The sequence below is a fragment of the Schistocerca piceifrons genome, chromosome 1, assembly GCF_021461385.2.
Source record: "Schistocerca piceifrons isolate TAMUIC-IGC-003096 chromosome 1, iqSchPice1.1, whole genome shotgun sequence".
Classification (NCBI taxonomy): domain Eukaryota; kingdom Metazoa; phylum Arthropoda; class Insecta; order Orthoptera; family Acrididae; genus Schistocerca; species Schistocerca piceifrons.
The window spans coordinates 753,872,264-753,891,433 of NC_060138.1; the positions used below are offsets into that span (position 1 = coordinate 753,872,264).

The window sequence follows — 19,170 nt, forward strand, 5'->3', positions numbered from 1 at the left end:
ACGTCGCAACCCTTATTGCACAATGCCGCGACGTTTTGGGGGGGGGGGGAGGGGTGTAGTATCATTGCCACAGATACTACTACAACACCTTGCCAACACAAGGTTGGCAGCCTGTCATCTGCCGAGCACAGCGCACTCTAGCGGGCTGTGCAGCTCAACGGAACTGGAGTGTACCTCATTCACCTTTTAGCTAGATTTCAACCTAAGCAGATGCACTTTCATAATCGGCCCTCAGCCAGTTCTGTTTGCATTGATTCTCTGAGGAGGGCCCATCAGGCTTAGTCCCTGAGAATATGTTGTATTAGTTATAGCAGTAGCTGCAGTCCTACAAACTACTGAAGATAAGTAATTTTCATTGTACTATGTGTTTCTTGAATAATAATCCTTCTCTCTAACAGTGTGCCATACTGCATATTATTGCAACCTGGACTCCTTCAGCTCCTATCAACTCAGCCTCCTACTTATTTGCATTTAGTAACAAGCTGAAAACACCCACACATTTTGTGCCTCTAAACAGTGAGACACAATAGTTAGTCCACATGTCCACTGTACATGCACACGCATATAAGCCTATAGCCTGGACAATGCTGGCATCATACTCATCTGTATTCCTTTGGCTTATCTTTTTTAATGTTTCATGCTACTTTTGTAGGATTAGGCAACATTTTGGAAGTGTCAACATGTCCCAATTCTGAACCTACATTTGCATCCTCCTGACATAAAGTGCAAAATTCTCCATCTGATTTTGATGCAAATGAACAAAAATCTCAGACACAGATTTCTACACACTTTTTAGTTACCGAAGCTTTAGCTTAAACTGGAAATTGAATGTGTGTGCATGAATAATGCTGTGTGGCACATTTTATGTCACCTTGCTGCACTCCGCCATTCTTGTAACATACAGCACTATTTGTGCAGAGGTGTGAAAACTGCATGAGTCTCCTTGCTGTTTACTGCTGCCCTTGAACAGAAAATGGGTTAACTATTACAGCAGAAAATACAGCCCACTGTATATGACATTATTCCGTGTGAGTCTACGAAATGTCAGAATGTGCCATACAGTGTAATTCATGCACACGCTTCAATTTTTGAAACTCAAATTTTGTTCTGTTTTGCAAAAAGGTGCTTTCAGATCTATGTTGCTAGATCTGTAATACAGGAGAGCAGAGCACCTGACAAGAAGCAGGTATGACTTCCGTCCTTATCAATCACTGGCGAAAATATTTCCCAGACACTGTTATGTCCAGTGTCTTTCACACTCAGTATATATTCATTCAAAATAAATTTCACTTTCACACTCTCCTTCATCTCACATTCAATTTTTTCACAGAAATTCTTCTAAGTACCTTGCACGACTAATACTCTCCCCTTCCCAAACGTCACACAGGCCTCCTGGACACCTTGCAGCACTAACACTTCAAGCAGTGGTATACCTGTAAGGTATCCAGAAGAACTTCTGTGAAGTTTGGAAAGTAGGAAATACTGGCAGAAGTTAAGCTGTGAGGATGGTTCATTAACTGCACCCAATACCTCAGTCATTAAGAACACTTGCCTGCAAAAGGCAAGGTTCTGGGTTTGAGATCTAGTCAGGCACACAGTTGAGGCATCTTGTCACGGTCCGGGCTGCCCCCCCGTCAGAGGTTCGAGTCCTCCCTCAGGCATGGGTGTGTGTGTTGTCCTTTGTGTAAGTTAGTCTAAGTTAGATTAAGTAGTGCATAAGCTTAGGGACCGATGACCTTAGTAGTTTGGTCCCATAAGACCTTACTACAAATTTCCAATTGCACACAGTTTTAATGTTCTTCGAAGTTTTAGATCTACATCTACATCTATGCCTACACCTATCTATATGTAGATGAAGTTTGAGATATTGCCTGTTCAGATGCTGGTCCTTTTTTATATCCAAAACTGATATTATTTCCTGTAATGACTGCTTAAAAATTCTATTTTACAGGAACTTCTGAAAATATTTTGTAAGTACTGGCAGTAATATGACGAGTCTTGCCTGCAAGGGCAGGAATTGGAACACAAGCCGTACGTCATTCTTAAGGTTTCATTTTTTGTGAAGTGGCTTGACAAAAGTATATTCAAGTTCCTCTGGGAAATATCACTACAAAATGATTCATTAAGTAACTTAATATACTGCAAAGTACAGCTGAACAATACTTAATTATTTTTCTACTGATATCATTGTGACTGCTTGAACATTTATTTTTAGGAGAGTTAACAACACTGAAAACATGACATTACAAAAAATTGCGCGAGCTGTTAAATTTGGATATTACACTGATTCAAAACCTGCTGCAGGTGGTGTTGTTTTCAAACCACTGCTGGGATATGCTATGAAAGTAGAAGTTCACATTTTCCATACAACACTTCATGTCATCCCACATACCGGGCGTGAGTCGTGCTTTGGTAGCTAAAATGGTAGAGCACTTGCCCGCGAAAGGCAAAGGTCCCGAGTTTGAGTCTCGGTCAGTGCACACAGTTTTAAGCTGCCAGGAAGTTTCATATCAGTGCACACTCCACTGCAGAGTGAAAATCTCATTCTGGAAACATCCCCCAGGCTGTGGCTAAGCCATGTCTCTGCAGTATCCTTTCTTTCAGGAGTGCCAGTTCTGCAAGGTTCGCAGGAGAGCTTCTGTAAAGTTTGGAAGGTAGGAGATGAGATACTGGCAGAAGTAAAGCTGTGAGGACCGGGCGTGAGTTGTGCTTCGGTAGCTCAGATGGTAGAGCACTTGCCCGCGAAAGGCAAAGGTCCCGAGTTTGAGTCTCGGTCGGGCACACAGTTTTAATCTGCCAGGAAGTTTCATATCAGCACACACTCCGCTGCAGAGTGAAAATCTCATTCTGATCCCACATGTTGTTTCAAGCAACACAGTCAAATCCTTTCTGCCATTTCACCAGGTCCTGACCAGTGTCTCTAGAGAACACTGCTGGATGCCTGATGTGCAGCTAACTTGCTACTGTTTTGCAATAAATTCATTTCTTGAATACATAGATGACTTTTACATGCTTAATTGGAGCCATAGTGATTCCACCAAGCAATATCATTTAGTAATCACAATCAAGTTCAAGTATGAAAGCAGGCTCATCACTGAAGTACGACACTTGGCACATTTATTATTAATACCTATCTACGTACAGAACAGTATGGAACTCCTGATCTTCTCTGATGTTTAGGTTCACAATGTGGCACAGGGCCAAAACATTCTGTAAGACTGTGTCATTTCGCCATTACTCTAGGTACTGTTTTTCGATTCTTCTTCTGCTAAACAGAATTGTTGCTGATTGTGTTACCAAAAGCTTTCTTCAGTTTGACTTGGTATTTTTCCTAGCTATTGAGCATCCCTTTGTTGTAGAAGTGATAGTTGATACAGCAGACTACAGAAAAATATTGTCAAGATAGTAAAATAAGCGAAATACAAAATATCCCCTAGACCAATATTTAAAAGTCCAATATTTAAAAGTCTCAGTATATTGCTTCTGCTTGTTTACATATTTACAAAGGACTGATCTCTTGGTAACTCTAATACCTGTGTTAGATAAATCCTGACTTTGCAGTTGTGCAGCCAGTTGACAGTGGTCTGTGTGCTTTGTTTGAAGAGTTGGATAAAAACAGCAACTGACTAGCATAGGAGAAGAAACATTGGCTTTCTGTGAAGTTATAGCTTTTCTTTTAATGTGGAGACATGCTACAGTGCATGCACACTCATGAGCCATCTGCTTCAGCAGATGAAAACAGCAGACAACTTGGATATGCTATGAGTAAAGTGGACTGAAGTAGTGGAATCTCTCTGCAACGTTCACTTCCTTGCAGCAGTCCTGGTTTGCTTTACCAAGTTGAATAACATCATGATTTATTCATGTGATAGCAGATCAGCTGTTAGCATAGTGGACCAAAGTAGTGGAATCTCTCTCTGCAGACATTGCCTTACAGCAGTCCAGGGTGCTTTGCCTGCTTGAACAATATCCTAATTTATACATGTGATCTGGTGGAGCACCGTCACCATCCCCAAGATGTATCCTTTCACCTTCAGGAGGCTGGTCTCATTATCAAACTGGAGAAGGGTGTTTTCAGCATTCTGAAGATTAACTTCCTCAGTTATGGATATCATCTGCAGGCTCTCGACCCCTTGACATGAAGGCCCAAGTTACATATATCACTGCATGCAAGGAACTCCACAGATTCCTTGGGATGGGAAGCTGTGAGCAATCAAACACAGCTCATGACGGCACTTCAGGGTGAGCTCACAAAAGATAAAAGGTCTGTTCCCTGGATCACACAAATGTCGATCAGTTTTGAATGAACAAAATGCAACCTCTTGCAAGCTTCCCTCACAGCAACCACTCCCCACCCCACCCCACCCCCTTCCAACCCCCCTGTCCACCCTGACTGCTCTGCTCACAGTTGTCACCAACACCAGCCAGTTTATCAGAGGTGCAGTCCTGTAACAAAATGTTGAAGGGACTTGGCAGGCTCTAACATTTTTCTCAGTGAAGCTTACAGTGCTGCAGTTGCATTGGGCCACATATGAGTGTGAGCTCCTTGCTATGTATGAGGTGGTTAGGTATTTCCACCCCACAGTGGAGAAGTGCCATTTCATGATTTTTACCAACCCAACCAATGCCGCTTGACAATGGGTTTCTGTCACAAACAGCACACACAGATCTTGCTGCACCATTACTGACAGAAGGAGTATATTGTGCAGTTCACCACAGACATCTGGCACCTTGCCAGAAGGGACATAGCATCACCGATTGCCTTAGGCAATCATGTGCCCTTACCACTCCCCTCTACTATGCACCCCTTGCCAACGCGCAGGTTGCCAATCCCGAGCTCTTATGGCTGTAAAACAACATAAATATGGGTCTCAGTCTGCAACTGCACATGGAACCAGGTGCCCACAAACCCATCTGGTGCAACATCCATGCCAGTACCAACCACCCAGGCCCTCCCTCGGAGCACATAGTCTGTACTTCCCCTGGATGTCCACAAAGTGGCCCTCACGCAGTTGCACAGCGTGGCCCACCCTGGCATCCATGCATCTGCCATGCTTGTGAATAAGAGTTTAGTATGGCCCAAGATTCAGCATGGCCGCACCAACTGGGCCAGTGCCTGCATCCCGTGCCAGTGGTCTAAAGTTGGCAGACATGTGCATGCCCACATCGCCTCTTCCCCCCCTCCCCCCCCCCCTCCTCCCCTGGTGGACCATTGCTTCTCCCACACATATATGGATATCACAGACCCCCTGCTGTTATCCAACAGTCACCAGTATCTCCATACTATTATCAATCAGTTCACCTGGTGCCTTAAAACAGTATCTCTGCCTAACATAACTGCAGACACAGTGGCAAAGGCCTTTATAGATACATGGGTCTCATGATTTGGGTGCCCCTGCCTCTGCAACGTCACCACTGACTATAGATGGCAATTCATGTCTCGTTTATTTAAGACTCTCTAAGCAACTCGTGCACACTCATGCACTTCACGACCAGTTACCTCTCTGCTGCTAATGGCATGGTGGATCAATTACACAGGTCTCTAAAAGCTGCCCTCATATGCCACTGTCCAACTTGGTCCTCCACTCAGCCTCTACTCCTCTTAGGTTTTTGGGTGGCCTGAAAGATGGATATGGGCACATCATCTGTCCAAAGAAACTCATTAAGCCACTCCTCCTGCCACCCTGCATTCTTGTCTTCATGCAGCAGCTACATGACTCAGTGGAGTGCCTGTGCCCAGTACCTCCCAGGTGACACAGCAACTGCCAGTCCTACATGAACCGAGATCTCAGCACATGTACTCATGTGATACTCCAGGTAGATGCCTGTCAGCCACTACTCCACCCACAGTACTCAGGAACACACCTTGTCCTCTTACATGGCACAAAGACATTTTCCCTGTGGCTCCACTGCACCACCCATAAGTCCTCCATTGATCACTTGAAGTTGGCATAGACACTTGACCTTCTGAGGCTGTGTGTACCACCAGGCACTGAGATCAAGGTGGTACCAAGCAATGGTGACAGTGCTTCACCCAATACTGCTGATTTGAATGGTGGCCCATGGGACTCCAGGGTGGGTACTGTCTTACTGTTTGCCCAACTGACCAACCTGACAGAGCCATCAATGATGTCAGCCACCCTGCCCCCAAAGCCATACATTTCCCCAGCCACCGCACCCGAGTCATCAGGCAAAAAATCATGTCCCTGGCACTAAAGGTCATTCACCACTGTTACAGTGCTGGTGCATGCCCATGTAGCGTTGCATGTCCCTGCCTAACCAGCAAGGGATACCTGCAGTGGATGCCCATGACACCAACACAGGACAGTGCACAGTATACCATCCACAGGGGCTGCACCACACCACACCCTACTATGCCTGCAAACTGACGTACAATAGCACACAACGCCAAGGCTGGTGGCGTGGCATCATGTCACCTGAGCACCAGGCTCACCATGGAATAAAGCAAGGCCTACTGTGCACACCATCACCATGCCTGTTGCTGCAGCATATGTTGCTGGCCGCCGGTCAGTACATCAGTGAACCTGATGATGGCAACGTGGTCGATTGCCAAAATATTGTGTCCTGTGCACACTCATACCAGGCTGTTCACCCAAGATTTATTTTGTCATAAAATATGCCTGGAGAAATTGAAGAATCACATTCGCCATCACATTCGCCACACTGACACTGATATATGTGTATAATGTGGAAGTAATTATGATAAACATCAGTATGATGGGATTGGCACTAGCCATAATTCATTGCTAGTATGCTTTATGAATTAACCAGACTTTCTACTGAGTTCCAGAGAGCTAAAATCACTTCTTTGAAATATGCTGCATATCAACAACCGTGCTGAGACCACAAGAGTGAAATACCTCTTTTCACTAACTGTGCTAAGTCCACAAGGATGAAATAAGCTCTCTTCACCACTTCAGTGAGTTTCTGAAAGGAGCCAAGGATGATCTCATGTGTCAGATGTCACTGGCGCTGACATGAGCAGTGATATATAACTGACTTCATGCTTTGGCTTCAATTGTTCCAAGGATAGCCTCTTTGAACTGGCAAATATTTTCTCTCAGGAAGCACACTCACTGAATGCTAGCTTTATTCAACTTATGTGATGTAGTTTTCCTTAAGAGATGCCTTCACATGTCTAACATTGTACCTATTACCACTTGGGCCTCAGTCAGAGAGAAGCCACTGTTCGAGCATCAGAGGCAAAGCCTTCTGGCTCTGTCTTATTATCATTTATCATCACCTCTCTAAACTGCTCATTAGGCCATTTACCATGTAAAAGGTTTTCTATCACACAGATCCAGAACTGAGCATGATCTTTGAGCCACTGTCAAGAGGTCATTGGTGCCAGATCAGATTTCTCTGTCGATCACATGAGTAGTACAAGAACCTGGCAGGCTACGTGATGCATTTGTGACATCAACTGAACAGTTGTCACTAAATCTCCCAGCATCCTTTTAAGTAAGATAGGATATTGTGATGTCATAAAAAATTCTCTGAAATAGTTGAATCGTATCTGTCTAACAGGAAACAAATGGTATCAGTAGGCAAGTGTCCTGTATTAAGTAATCAGTCTTTATGTAAACGGGAACTAATCACAAGAGGTATCTCAAAGGGTTCCATCCAAGGGCTGTTACTATTTATTTTGCATTGTGATCACAGATGATACAAACATTGCCAATAGAAAGTCAAATGTAGAGCTGCTAATGTACATTGATAAGTTGTTACCCAAGTCACTGATATTAAATTTTGGAAAAAAACCAATTGTGTGCATTTCAAGATCTGAAAGAGTTTCACCCAACATATATGTACAATATGAAGACATGCAATAGAATGAGATAACAGCCTTCTTGAGATTAAAATGTAATAATAAATTTAGTTAGAAGGTACACACAAAAGAATTGCTTAAACTTCTAAATAAATAAAAGATGATGCTAAGTTATTGGGATCATAACCTGATAACAAATTCAGTTGAGAGGAGACTATTACAGATTTCCTAAAATACTTAAACAAACCATTATGTCCAGTGTGGGTGCCATCAGACTTATGTGATGTAAAAGTGAAACATCTGACATATTTTGCTTATTTTCACTCCATAATATCATATGGTATCATATTTTGAGGGGACTCATCAAGTCAAGCAAAACTGTTTGTGAGAAACATGTTCAAAGAATTGAGTATAATTTCTATTGTTTCTCAGCATATTTATTCTTTACTAAAATTTGTCATAAGTAATACATATTTCATATACAATGAAAAGTCAGTTTACTGAAGCAGTACCAGGACTAAACACAATTCTTGTAAGGGCTTAAGGTCACTCACTTTCATCCAGAAAGTTTTACGTCCTTGAGGAACACATTCTTTTCAATAACTGGCAAGCAACCCTAAACAGTTTCGAGCCATTGCAGTGGCAAACTTCTACTCCACTTATAGATTTCTTAGAAAAACCATTAGCTGTACTTATTATTAACTGTATCACACAAATGATACTACACACATCAAAAAATGTTTTGCATCACCACAGTTCCGAGAGATATGGAACTTGTACAGAAAATTGGAATAGAGATCAACATAAACATCATTTTCGCCCTTTTTATTGCTCAAGAAAACCACACATTTCACATTGTGAGTTAACGAGCATTTTGCTCTCATTTAAGTATACGGTCGACAGAGACAGCCTTCCAGGAAATGTGAAACAAACCCTGCAGTCCAGGACAGTGTGCCACAAAGAGTGCAGATTCACCATGAGATAGGGAAATTCACAGGCATCTATTGTGCTGAATAAGGCCAGGCTGATCAGGCCTAATTGCTGTAGCATGCAAGTGAGACAGATGAGAACACACATCATAGGGAAACCCCGTAGGAGCTACTTGTGTCCAAGGCCACAAAGGGAAGCATTTATGAAAACTATTTAATTCTGTAGTAATTCAGAGAATGAATTTATCGTGGCATACTATCCACAAGTTCATCAAGGCATTGTTGGTCCAGATTGTCCCACTTATCAATGGCAATTCAGTGTAGATCCCTCAGAGTGGTTGGTGTGTCACATTGTCCATAAACAGCCTTCTTCAATCTATCCTAGGCATGGTTGATAGGGCTCATTTCTGGAGAATGTGCTGGCCTCTCTACTCGAGCGATGTTGTTATCCTGAAGGAAGTCATTCACAAGATGTGCACAATGGGAGTGCGAATTGCCATCCATGAAGACAAATGCCTCACCTATATGCTGTCAAAATGGTTGTACTATCGGTTAGAGGATGGCATTCATGTATCATACAGCCATTGCGGTTCCTTCCATGACCACCAGCGGCATACATCGGCCCCACATAGCGTCATGCCGAAACATCAGGGAACCTCCACCTTGCTGAACATGCTGGACATTGTGTCTTAGGCGTTCAGCCTGACCAGGTTGCCTCCAAGCCACTGTAGGTAGCGGTCAGCCACTACAGTAGTAGCCCTTGGGTGGCCTGAGTGAGGCATGTCCTTGACAGTGCCTGTCTCTCTGACGATTGTTTGATTTGAAGCCATATGCAATACTCATCGGTGAAGCAAACTTGATGCCACTCCTGAGCGGTCCGTTCGGCATGTTGTTGATCCCATCTGTACAGTGCTGCATGGTGTTGCAAAGGTGGACCTCACCATGGGCATAGGGAGTGAAGTTGCACATCATGCAGCCTATTGTGCATAGTTTGAGTCGTAACATGATGTCCTGTGGCTGCATTAAAAGCATTATTCAGCATGGTGGCATTGCTATCAGGGGTCCTCCAAGCCACTGTAGGTAGCGGTCAGCCACTACAGTAGTAGCCCTTGGGTGGCCTGAGTGAGGCATGTCCTTGCCAGTCCCTGTCTCTCTGTATCTCCTCCATGTCAGAACAACATTGCTTTGGTTCACTCTTGAGACGCCTGGACACTTACCTTGTTGAGAGCCCTTCCTGGCACAAAGTAACAATGTGAACATGACTGAACTGTGGTATTGACCATCTAGGCATAACTATAGACAACACAAGCTGTGTACCTCCTTCTTGGTGGAATGACTGGAACTGATTGTCCGACCCCATCTGTCTATTAGGCCCTGCTCATGCATGGTTGTTTACATCTTAGGGCAGGTTTAGTGACATCTCTGAACCATCAAAGGGATTGTGGCTGTGATACAATATCCACAGTCAACATCTATCTTCAGGAGTTCTGGGAACCAGGGTGATGTGTGTATGTAATATCTAGCTTCAATACAACTTCAATGCAGTAATGCAAATCAGTATAAGTAAGCCTTGAAAATTGATTTTGGTTTTGATAGTGCTTAGCTACAACAGAACTGGTAATATCCAGTGCACTTCTTAATTAAGATTTAAAAGAAACATTTGTAAAATATTTGAGTTTACATATTGTTGTGGACCACCTCACTTAGAATCTGTGAAAGGAACTTCAGCAAATACAGTTACTCTGCAAATATGTATTACATATTTTAGGTTTTAACACATCCCACAGCCTAGAAAATGTCATCACTATTGGTCTATGGAAAAAATAGTACATATAATGTAATTGAATATAATCCAAGTGTTTGTGATGAGCATGCTCTCTCAAGGACCACAGTTCTTTGCCATATCTGCTACTGAAAGCTACAAATGAGGCTAATTTTTGCAAGTACAAAAATTAGTAAAGCAATTAAAAGTACTAAATAAGTAAAAAAAAAGGGTTGTTATTGACGTCTAGTGAAGGAAATTGAGCACAAAGCATAAACAAAGTACTAACACAGCTGCAGTTGTGCTCCCTGTAACTCATGCCTCCTGCCTGAGGACTAGCTAGCATCCTGTATGTGTTTCTATCAGCTACACTGTGAACTTTACCTCCTGAAGATGCAGTTATGTGTCCATGTACATTCAAAGGCCGCGTGTGTGACAGTGCTATCTTGTCCACAGAGAACGCCTCAGACGTGTGTGTGTGAAAATTTTCACCTAACGTTTTGTCTCCATCTGTGGGAGACATCTTCTGAGACATCTGGCTACTGCAACTGAGGCTCCAGGTACTCTCACATTTATAGACTGCATGGGGGACACCACCATTCGTCACGCAATGCCGACGGTATGCCTATCTTTGGAAGCCGTCATCATTCTCGATTAAGAGTAATTGATTGTCAAGCTTTAAAACTAAAGTTGACATTGCACCAGCAGATGGAGATGAAACATTAGGTAGAAATTTTATACACTGACCATGGCCTCTCAGCCCGGAAGTTTCAACTGAAGACAATGCCAGCCGTGAAAGCCTACATTGTATGTATTCAAGATGTTAATGCTTTCATGTGGAATAAAGTTGTGTTCAGTCTACTGGTAATGTACTTACACTTACATTCAGTAAAAGGTAAGTATAAATAACTCATAAAACACTTAAAGACATTAGGCTAGTTTTGTTCCATAGTGAGGTGTTGTATATCCTTCAACAGAATATGGTGTAACATGTCCAGAGTTCATGTTCAGAGCCTTCCTTTCACAAAATTGCAAAAAATATCCATTGTGAACACTCAGCCTTTGATCCCCACTCTCTGCCACCCACCCTCTCCCTTTTACCAGAGCTAACACTTATGAACATGTTCATTACAACATAATATTTATTTTGAAAGAAGAGTGAGACAGCTTCGTCTCTAAAATTCCAATGATTCTGATCATAATCTAAAACAGTATTCTACAATAAGATTTTTTGATGTTATTGTTACAACTGTTTGAAAGGAGCAATCTCTGGTGATGAAGGCAAGCAGATTATCATGGACACAGAATAAAAAAATATTTTGTTCTACCAAATTTTATTAAAGCAATTTCCATTTTAGAGAATGAAAATGAGGAATTTGTATCATTATTATCTTTGTTTTTATACTGGCTCTTCTATGCTTACAATAGGATTTCTAACGGTAGCCACTTGTAAATTCACAAACAGAAGAATAAAATTCAAGCATTGTGACAAAATCCTGAGTTTCTATTTCCTTGCTGATTCCTTATCATCAGTTTGTAGAACTGAGAAGTGACAGTGATGTATATCTTTCCTCAAGACTGTTGATATGCTGGTTTGCTATCATCCTTATTTCATGTACTGTTCTCCCATGACTTAATAATTCAGAATTATAATTCTGATTTGGCTCTTTGGAACAACTTTGTCCCACATACAAGGAAAAGATAAATTATTTTCCTCTGGAGATTATCCTGAAGATTCTGGAAATATAGGTGTTCTGTATGTTGTGACAGTGCCATGACATTTAACAGTGCCGCCACGACAGTACGCGCAAACGGCAATAGAGGTGCTCCACAACTCGGCTGAGCGCGGGAGCGCCACCTAGCTACGAACAGTGCTGGCCACGTCACAGCACAGCACTCGAGTAAGAGATACTGAGTTGTTATCATGTAACGAGCTATTGTTTCTAAGTGTGTGTGTTTGAATATCCACGCAATTATTGGTGATTAAAAGTTATAATACTTTTTGGCGACGAGGATGGGATATTTTCACTGCATTGTGGATTTGTGTGTTCGTGACGGGGCAGACATGGAACAGCTTATGCAAGCGCTCATTGAACAACAAACACAGCTGACGGCTGCTATTCAGGCATTGTCGATGTTGCTTACTCATCGTCTGTCTTCCTCTTCTCTGCCTCCATTCCCTCCTTACGATGAGGCCACTGAAGATTGGGAGGATTATGAGAAGCGTTTGCGGCAACACTTCTTGGCTTTCGGCATTGTCGACGCTCCTATGTGTAAGTCGTTATTCCTATCTTGGATTTCCCCACGGATCTACCAGCTGCTATCTCAGTTAGCCCCTCTGTGGGAACCTGCCTCTCTGTCCTTCCAAGAAATGTGTGACTTATTGTCTAACTATTACCGAAAAAACACCCATGTCGTTGCCGCCCACGTGGCGTTCTACTGGTGTCGTAAACAGCCCCGTCAACCTTACTGGGCTTGGGCGGCGGAACTACACAGTCTGAGTAGGAAATGTCAGTTTTTCATGGACACTCATCATGAGTCTTATGCTGATTCAATGGTTAGGGATGCTATTCTACGGCTTGCTCCTGATAAAGAAGTTCGGCAACGTGCCCTACAACTGCCAAACCCGTCGTTGTCGGAAGTTCTAAGCATCGCTCAATCCGTTGAAGTGTCTCACACTGCCGGCGCACAAATATACGCATGGTGTGATGTAGGCGCTGTACAGTCAACTTTCGACACGGACAATTTGCCTGTTTCACAGGAGAACGAAGATGTGGTGGTAGTTCACTCGCATAAACAACGTCACGTTGGGCCGCAACGCTCGCAGCGAAAACAGGAACCACAGAAGCAGGTTCGTTCCACACTTCCTTCTTGTCCACGTTGTTTTGTACAGCATGACAGGTCCGCGTGTCCAAAACGTTGGGCCCCATGTAATTCATGTAGGAAAAAAGGCCACATTGCTTCTGTGTGTCAGTCCCCTAAAGTTCCTGTTGACGAGGATGAGACATCGGACATGGATATTAACTGTGTGCTTTCTCAAACAAATAAGTTGTTTGTTACTGTTCATGTTCTGGATAAAGACATTCGCATGCGAGTGGACACTGGCTCTGCAGTAACTCTCATTAATTCTTGCACGTACTTGGAGTTGGGCTCCCCTCCCTTGTCTCCAGTTACACGAAATCTGAGAACTTATAATAAACAGAAAATTCCTATCATTGGCCAGTTTGATGCTTCCACTGCCTACAAGTCTGTTGTTAGGCCCCTCACGTTTTATGTCATGGATCATGCGGGCACTGAAAACCTGTTTGGTTATGATGCTTTCCAGTTCTTCGGGTTCCCCATTGATGATGATGTGCACCTCATATCTGAGGATATTCCATATCAACAGCTGGATGGATTGTGTTCTGAATTTTCGTCCTTGTTCTCTGCTGGTCTGGGTCGTGCCAAGGATTTTGAAGCCCACATTACTCTTAAACCTACGGCTCGCCCTAAGTTTTTCTGGGCAAGCCTTATTCCGGTGGCATTGCGTGCACCTGTCAAGGCTGAGATAGACGGGTTAACAGCTTCAGGGATTCTCCTTCCTGTTACCTCCAGTGAATGGGCATCGCCAATCGTGGTGGTTTCTAAACCAAACGGGAGTCTGCGATTGTGTGGTGATTTTAAAGCCACTGTCAACGCTCAGGGCCTCATTGACACTTATCCTCTTCCCCGTCCTGAGGAGTTATTTACCAAGCTCGCTGGGGGCCAGTTCTTTTCCAAACTTGACTTATCGGAGGCGTACCATCAGTTGCCGTTGGATGCTTCTTCCAAGGAATTTCTCGTCATCAACACTCCTTGTGGGTTGTATCAGTACCAGCGGTTACCATTTGGCGTCGCTAGCGCGCCGGCCATTTTTCAGCGGTTTTTGGAACAGCTCACGGCTTTCGTTCCCGGCTGCATAAACTATCTGGATGACATTGTTGTTACGGGGGCCTCCACTGAGGAGCACCTTCGCAATTTGCGTTCACTGTTTCGGGTTTTGCATTCGGCTGGGTTGAGGTGCAATCTGGACAAGTCACAGTTCTTCCAACCCTCCATTGTGTATCTTGGTTTCCACTTGTCCCGTGAGGGTATACGACCTCTATGTCAGCACGTTTCGGCCATTAACGCTCTACCCCGGCCGTCTATGGTCAAAAAACTTCAGGTGTTTCTAGGCAAGATTGCTTATTATCACAAATGCATTCCATCTGCGGCAGCGGTAGCTCATCCTCTGCATCAGCTGTTACGCAAAAACGTCCCTTTCTGTTAGTCCGATGAGTGTGAGCAGGCTTTTGTCCACCTGAAGGCTCATTTTCAGTCGGCGCCTTGTCTTGCCACATTCCGTCCGGGTCAGCACTTGGTTCTGGTGACTGACGCGTCACAGTATGGCCTAGGGGCTGTTCTTGCCCATCGGTATGAGGATGGATCGGAACGACCCATCGCCTATGCTTCCAAGACCCTCAACGATGCGCAGCAGCGTTACTCTCAAATCGAAAAGGAGGTGCTCGCTATCATTTATGCTCTAAAAAAGTTCAGCGTTTTTTTGTATGGTTCTAAGTTTCACCTCATCACCGACCACAAGCCGCTGGTCTCTCTGTTCAGCCCATTGGCGTCGCTTCCGGATAAGGCAGCTCACCGCCTGCAACGTTGGGCCTTATACTTGTCTTGTTTTCACTATGAGATTCACTATCGCCCCACGGCCCAGCACGCCAACGCTGACGCATTGTCGCGATTGCCGATGGGCCCCGACCCGGTTTTTGATTGTGATGAACTACTCTGTTTCCACATTGATGAGAAAGAACGTCGTGTGGTCGAGGGTTTTCCACTTACAGGTTCGCAGGTCACATCGGCTACTGCGCGGGACCCGGGACCAAAGGCCGGGCATCGGATCCCCTTCGCAACTACCGTGCCTTGTGCCTTCATCTGTCTGTTCGTGATGGTGTTGTTCTTCTGGCCATGGATGGCACATCTCCACGGGTCATGGTGCCAGCCTCTCTTTGCAAAGATGTTCTCAAACTGTTGCATGAAGGCCATTGGGGTATTTCTCGGACTAAGACCCTGGCCCGCAGGCATGTTTATTGGCCCGGTATTGATTCAGACATGGCCCACATGGTTGCTGCATGTGGTCAGTGTGCTCAACAACTGGCTGCACTTTGTACAATGCCCTCTCCGTGGCCTGATCCGGCACAGCCATGGGAACGGGTGCACACTGACTTTGCCGGCCCCTTCCTCGGTACTTATTGGCTGCTGTTGATTGACGCCTTCTCGAAGTTTCCGTTTGTTGTTCGATGTCCGTCGCCCACCACTGCGGCTACGACGCTGGCTTTGTCCAAAATCTTTGCGCTAGAAGGTCTTCCATCCACGATCGTTACGGACAATGGCCCTCAGTTCTCTTCGCAGGCCTTCCGTGATTTCTGTACTGGACAAGGGATTCATCATGTTACAGCACCGCCCTTCCATCCGCAATCGAATGGGGAGGTTGAGCGCCTTGTCCGCACTTTCAAAAGCCAGATGAAAAAATTCCTTAGTGATTTTTCCACAGATGACGCTCTGCTGCAATTTCTGAGTTCTTATCGCTTCACGCCTCTGGGTGATTGCAGCCCTGCTGAACTCTTGCATGGCTGCCAACCACGCACTCTACTGCACCTGCTTCACCCTTTCAGGCCTTGTGCTGTGTCCCCTAGTGCGGGAAAATACTTGGGGGGCGCCAACGTGTGGGCACGAGGATATGGATCTCGCCCTAAATGGATTCCAGGGGTGGTCAAGGCTCTTCGCGGCCGCTGGCTTTGTGAAATACGTACGGACGACGGAATGGTTGTTCGCCATTATGAGCAGATGTGCCCACGAGTGGTGGCCACGCTGGTGCCACCGCCCCTTCCTTTGCCTCCACCAGCCCGAGAAGCCAGTCCTGTCGCTGCTGCTGATCTACCGTACGTGTTGATGCAGCCGACGTTGCTACCGCTTCTGAGTATGCCGGAACTGGCCCCAGTCTCAACGCCGCCTTCTCTGGGACCCATCTCGCTGGAGCACACCCCCAGGTCCATGACACATATGGATGCTACTCCGGAGTTTTCACCCATCATCTCGTCCAGGAGGCACATTCCACGCACGAGCTTCCGTCCTGTACATTTTCGACCATACTCTCGTGTCTCTTCGCGGGATCTTCTCAGGGCCTCACAAGAGGCCATGGATGTCTCCACACTGTCCATGTCTCCAAGGAAGTGAGTGTTTTTTTTTCCAAGGGGGGAAAAGTGTTGTGACAGTGCTACGACATTTAACAGTGCCGCCACGACAGTACTCGCAAACGGCGATAGAGGCGCTCCGCAACTCGGCTGAGCGTGGGAGTGCCACCTAGCTATGAACAACGCCGGCCGCATGTCAAGGCACGGTAGTCGAATAAGAGATACTGAGTTGTTATCATGTAATGAGCTATTGTTTCTAAGTGAGTGTGTTTGAATATCCACGCAATTATTGATGATTAAAGGTTATAACACTATACTCTTTGGTAGTATGTATAGTCTCAGTCTAAGTTGGTTGCACTGGTTTCCAAATGTTTTTTCCTTATTGGAAGCATTGTTACAAGAATTCCCCTCTTTGGTCATGGTAAAGTAGTGTAACAACATTAATTTCAACCTTAAAATTCAAATAAGTATCAGTTTCTTTACATTAAGTAGTATAAAATTACATTGTCCTTTTAATAAAGCTTAATTTCTGTTTACTTTTTTATATAATTTGGAAACTATGCTTGGTGTTGCAATATAGGTTACCTAGGACAACTTTGTCTTAGCACAAAGTTGCTCCAGTTTCACTTAAATACACCTACATAATTATTCTATACAGTATCCTACATGAATGGTGCAAAACACAAATGGAGAAAAATTTAAGATCTGTCTAAGGAAGCATTTCCAAGATAGCTTAAAAAATAGTGACTCTTCAAGGCAAAGAAGAAAACATGGTTTCAGGTTTTAGAAGTTTTAAGGCAAATGCAGTTCTGAAAAGGCTGTCAGATGTTGAAAGGTCTATGAAAGTTGAATGTGTCAGTGAATCATTTCTTAAAGCAGCAATTGGTAAGAGAGCAGAGTCTGCGCATGTTTTAAGAAGAAAAAGATAATTAATAAATGTGAGGCCTGGAAAATGAGTCATCCCTGTAGACTTGAAAGTGCAAATGCTTGGATCACCTGCAAATGGGAACGAGAGAAAAAATTACTGCTGTGTAACCTCTTCTACTAACAAGTCTGACTTCATTGCTGATTATTCTGCAAGTGATGAACTGGAGTGTGGGCAGGAGGACTGTAACACTTATAAAAACACTACTTAAAAAGATAATGTATCATGGAACAAGAACCTGAAAGAAAATAACTATATTGTAGTCAGTCATAATGTGCCAAGAAAGTTAAAGTGTCATGCGCGGAGGAAACTATGAAGTTTTGGAAGAAGCCAGCTGAAGGGAAAGAAGATGTAATTACCTATAATTTTTCGGATATAAAAATAAGGAAAATGAGCCCAGAGCAATTAGGAGAGGATATTACTCTGTTTTGGAACTGGGTCACTAAATTCTTTTCTAATCTCATAATGATACTTCCTCTGCTTGTGTTACACTCCCATCTATAACATTTTCACTCAGTAAAATATTTAGTAAAGTACCAGTACATAACTTTTAACTGCCTTTTCTCTGCCTTACTTTACTTTACAGAACCTGCATTAACATTATTTCTTCATAAATCATGAGCAATATTGGCCATCTGATCAAAAACTTTTTTCCCAAAATTAAAAATTGAAGTTTTCCTATAGTGGGTCAACATTAGCCCGTTTAGGAAAAAAAGTTTTTTTTTTCCACACAAGAATGATTAGTTATGCACTCTGTGTCAAAATGTACATACAAAATCACCACTTTTTCCACAAAATGTTTTTGCACTTTAGGAACAAAAATGGAGGACAAATCTTGAAAAACTAGAAAAAGTAGGCCCAAGCTTGCTCAGTTTACAGAATATCAGAGTAATTGTTGTAATAAATAATTAAACTCTATAAACTGAATATCTGGCAAGTGATGTAAACATTTTCTTACCTAATCGTTTGTTAAATGTTCTTGTCTGGAAGAAGAAACCATCAGGACGACCATCAAAAGCATCTGTAGAGAGAACAGTAGAAGCTGCTTCCTTCCCACAGATAACTGCAATGAGATTATTTCCAAGTCTAAGACCAATGATTGGTCCATAAGAAAGTGCCAAATCATCCCATACAAGGTGAAGATAACCCAGGCGGTGTCTTAATTTCTGAAGCTGCAAATAATTTCCAACGAGTGGCAACCATTTTGGCCCTATAAAGTGTACAAAATGGACTCCATAAACATAAAAATACTAGAACAAAAGTCACAGAAAGTTATGAACTAGATTCAGAATATAGAAAGTTCTATACTTCTTGACTACAAGATCAAGAGTAGTTAACAGCAGCCATTTCATATACAAATGTATACTTAATAGCACAAAAATTGGCCATTGGCCTGTGCATCCAGATTTAAATATCTGTGCATTACTGACATGAATGAAATACAACAAGTCAGTTTTTCTATTTACACTGGAAACACATGGAATAAGAAAATTTGCTTCAAAATTTCTATAGTTTATTTCTGTTAATGCTCACAAAATTATTTAGTGGCTATAACAGTTTCAACT

At 43.5% G+C, this 19,170-nt stretch overlaps 1 protein-coding gene across 1 annotated transcript in view; it reads right to left on the reverse strand.

Moving 5' to 3' along the window:
* Nucleotides 1-19,170, reverse strand: part of LOC124803315 (methyl farnesoate epoxidase-like) — a 170,244-nt gene that overhangs the window by 107,376 nt on the left and 43,698 nt on the right. Inside the window, exon 2 of the mRNA XM_047264502.1 lies at nt 18,564-18,815. Coding sequence (XP_047120458.1) covers nt 18,564-18,815 — 252 coding nt within the window. The remainder of the gene's footprint in view (nt 1-18,563; nt 18,816-19,170) is intronic.